The sequence below is a fragment of the Prionailurus bengalensis genome, chromosome X, assembly GCF_016509475.1.
Source record: "Prionailurus bengalensis isolate Pbe53 chromosome X, Fcat_Pben_1.1_paternal_pri, whole genome shotgun sequence".
NCBI lineage: Eukaryota > Metazoa > Chordata > Mammalia > Carnivora > Felidae > Prionailurus > Prionailurus bengalensis.
Genome location: NC_057361.1, coordinates 98,214,582 through 98,217,243, shown reverse-complemented (window position 1 = coordinate 98,217,243; position 2,662 = coordinate 98,214,582). Strand labels below are relative to the sequence as shown.

Genomic DNA, 2,662 nt, shown 5'->3' with positions numbered 1-2,662 from the left:
CTGACCCGCACAGCCCCTCCCGCCCTCCTGCACGTCCTCCCGCCCTCCTGAACCTGCACCTGCACCTACCCTGTGCAGACCTCCACCTACCCCGCGGCCTTCGGCTGTCTTAGCCGCGGCTGCCAGAAGGCGGCACGTTTCCTTCTCAAAGCCACTGGTAGCTACGGCACGGGGCTCCCACCCCGGCCCTCGGCCTTCAGTCTGGGGGCGCCCCCAACCTCGGCTTCTGTGCCCGGGCGCCCGCAACCGCCCACAGCCCCGGCCCCTGGGACGCGCGGGTCCCCCTCACCCTCTGTGGCCGCCGGCTCCTCCTTGTCAGGCTCCTCCGCGGTCTCCCAGGTAGCCTCCGATGACGACGACGACGACGACGATGACGACGAGCCCTGGGCCTCGTGGGCCACGGTCGCCGCTGGGGGCGCAGGGGGAACGTTGAGCTGCAGAGGCCCGGGCCGCACGAGGATGTGGTTGTTGTGGTGGACGAGGTGTAGCAGTGAATGCACCAGGTCCAGGAATGTAAAGCGGAAGCCCACCATTGGGAAATGGTGGGCGTCCACAATTCCGTCCCCGGCAGCCTCCGGCTCTTCCGCCCCGTCCTCGTCCTCGTCTGCCGGCCCGAAGTCCGAGTCCTCTCCAGCCTCGAAGGCGTTCCCGCCCTCGGGGCCCACCGCCTCCTCCCCGAGGCCTTCCGGAGGCGCGGCCAAAACGGCAGCCTCGGCAGGGTGGGGCCCGGAGTCCCCGGCCGCTCCGTCTCCGCCGCCGGCCGCTCCGTCTCCACCGCCGGCCACTCCGTTGCCCATGGCCATCATGTCTCCACCACCGGCCACTCCGTCTCCAGCCACTCCGTCTCCGCCATCGGCCGCTCTGTCTCCGCCACCGGCTGCTCCGTCTCCTCCATCGGCCGCTCCGTCTCCACCACCGGCCACTCCGTTTCCAGCCACTCGGTCTCCGCCATCGGCCGCTGCGTCTCCTCCATCGGCCGCTCCGTCTCCGCCGCCGGCCGCTCCGTCTCCGCCGCCGGCCTCTCTGTCGCCCATGGCCATCATGTCTCCACCACCGGCCCCTCCGTCTCCAGCCACTCCGTCTCCGCCTCCGGCCACTCCGCCTCCGGCCACTCTGTTGCCCATGGCCACCACGTCTCCGCCTCCGGCCCCTCCGTCTCCGTCTCCGTCTCCGGCCCCTCCGTCTCCATCTCCGCCTCCGCCTCCGGCCCCTCCGTCTCCACCTCTGGCCACCTCGTCTCCACCGGCCACTCCTGCTCCGACCACCCAGTCTCCGCCGGCCACTTCGTTTCCGGCCACCCCGTCTCCGCCGGCCTCTCCATCTCCGGCCCCCCAGTTTCCACCGGCCGCTCCGTCTCCACCTCCGGCCGCCCAGTCTCTGCCGGCCACTCCACCCCCACCCACCCAATCCCCGCCGGCCACTCTGTCTTCGTCTTCGGCCTCCCAGTCTCCATCTCCGGCCACCCATTCTCCGCCGGCCACTCCACCCCCACCCACCCGATCCCCGCCGGCCACTCTGTCCTCGTCTCCGGCCTCCCAGTCTCCATCTCCGGCCACCCATTCTCCGCCGGCCACTCCTCCTCCGCCCACCCGATCTCCGCCGGCCACTCTGTCTTCGTCTTCGGCCTCCCAGCCTCCATCTCCGCCCACCCGATCTCCGCCGGCCACTCTGTCCTCGTCTCCGGCCTCCCAGTCTCCATCTCCGGCCACTGCCTCTCCGTCTCCAGCCACCCGTTCTCTGTCTCCGGCCACCCCGTCGCCACCGACCGCTTCGTCTCCGGCCATCCCATCGCCACCAGCCACTCCGTCTCCAGTGGCCACCCCATCGCCCCTGGCTACTCCATCACTGCCGGCCCCCGCCTCGCCGCCGGCCACCTCGTTGCCCCCTCCGGCCGCCGGGGCCCCCGCCTCATCCTCATCCATGGGGCTCTCCTGGCCACCCGGGGCCTGGCCTCCATCTCCGGAGGCGGACATGGCACCCGGGAGTACCTCACCGGGGAGGCGACAGACAGGGCTGTGGCGACGCCGGAGGCGAAGGTGGCGGCCGCCTAGCCCGCTGCCGCCGACGGGAGGCCGAGGGCAACGGGGCCCGGCGTGAGGTGGCCGCCGAGGGGGACGGCAGTCGGTGGCGGTGCCCGAGGAGGCCCCGGACGGGAAGGGCAGGGGGCGGTTGTGGGGAGCGGCCCACCCAGGCCTCCCCTCGGGCGACGCTGGCCACGGCCGGTGAGAGTCCAGCCGCCGGAGGACGGTGGGCGGGGCCAGAGGCGTCAACAATGGGCCGCGTGCCCGCCTCTTGAGCTCCACCCTCATTCGTCCAGACGCAAAGAGTGACGTGCTCGGCGTCCAATGAACGACCGAGGCCCCTAGGGGTTGCTCCCACTTACCTCCCTGTTTGTTCTCTGAGGCCTTAGGGTCTTGCCGTTACTTTCGGGTCTGCGCAACGCCTGTCCTTTAAGTTTTACCATTGCCTGAAAAACTGTAGTGGTCCAATGTGGACCACCTAGGTTGGGGAAACTCCTTCTGTAAAGGGCAGAGAGGAAACATTTGGGTTTGGGGAAGCTCACAGGTGAAATCGGGACCATTACGTAGGTGCTTCCATAACAAGACAAAAAACACATTTCCACAAATATTTGATTGTTGAAATTAAAAATATAATAGTAACT

At 69.0% G+C, this 2,662-nt stretch overlaps 1 protein-coding gene across 1 annotated transcript; it reads left to right on the top strand.

Moving 5' to 3' along the window:
* Positions 1-539: 539 nt before the first annotated feature.
* LOC122477132 (hornerin-like) lies at positions 540-2,178 on the top strand. Its single transcript, XM_043570012.1, has 2 exons — positions 540-1,042; positions 1,079-2,178. Exons 1-2 carry the CDS (start codon positions 540-542, stop codon positions 2,049-2,051), a joined length of 1,476 nt encoding a protein of 491 aa, XP_043425947.1. The 3' UTR covers positions 2,052-2,178.
* The last annotated feature ends 484 nt before the right edge of the window (positions 2,179-2,662 follow it).

What these genes read in the sequence shown, in the direction of transcription:
- LOC122477132 (XM_043570012.1), top strand. Translation starts at nt 540, where the DNA reads ATGGTGGGCGTCCACAATTCCGTCCCCGGCAGCCTCCGGCTCTTCCGC. An exon ending in TCTGTCGCCCATGGCCATCA is followed by an intron (nt 1,043 to 1,078) that starts TGTCTCCACCAC and finishes CTCCAGCCACTC; the next exon opens with CGTCTCCGCCTCCGGCCACT.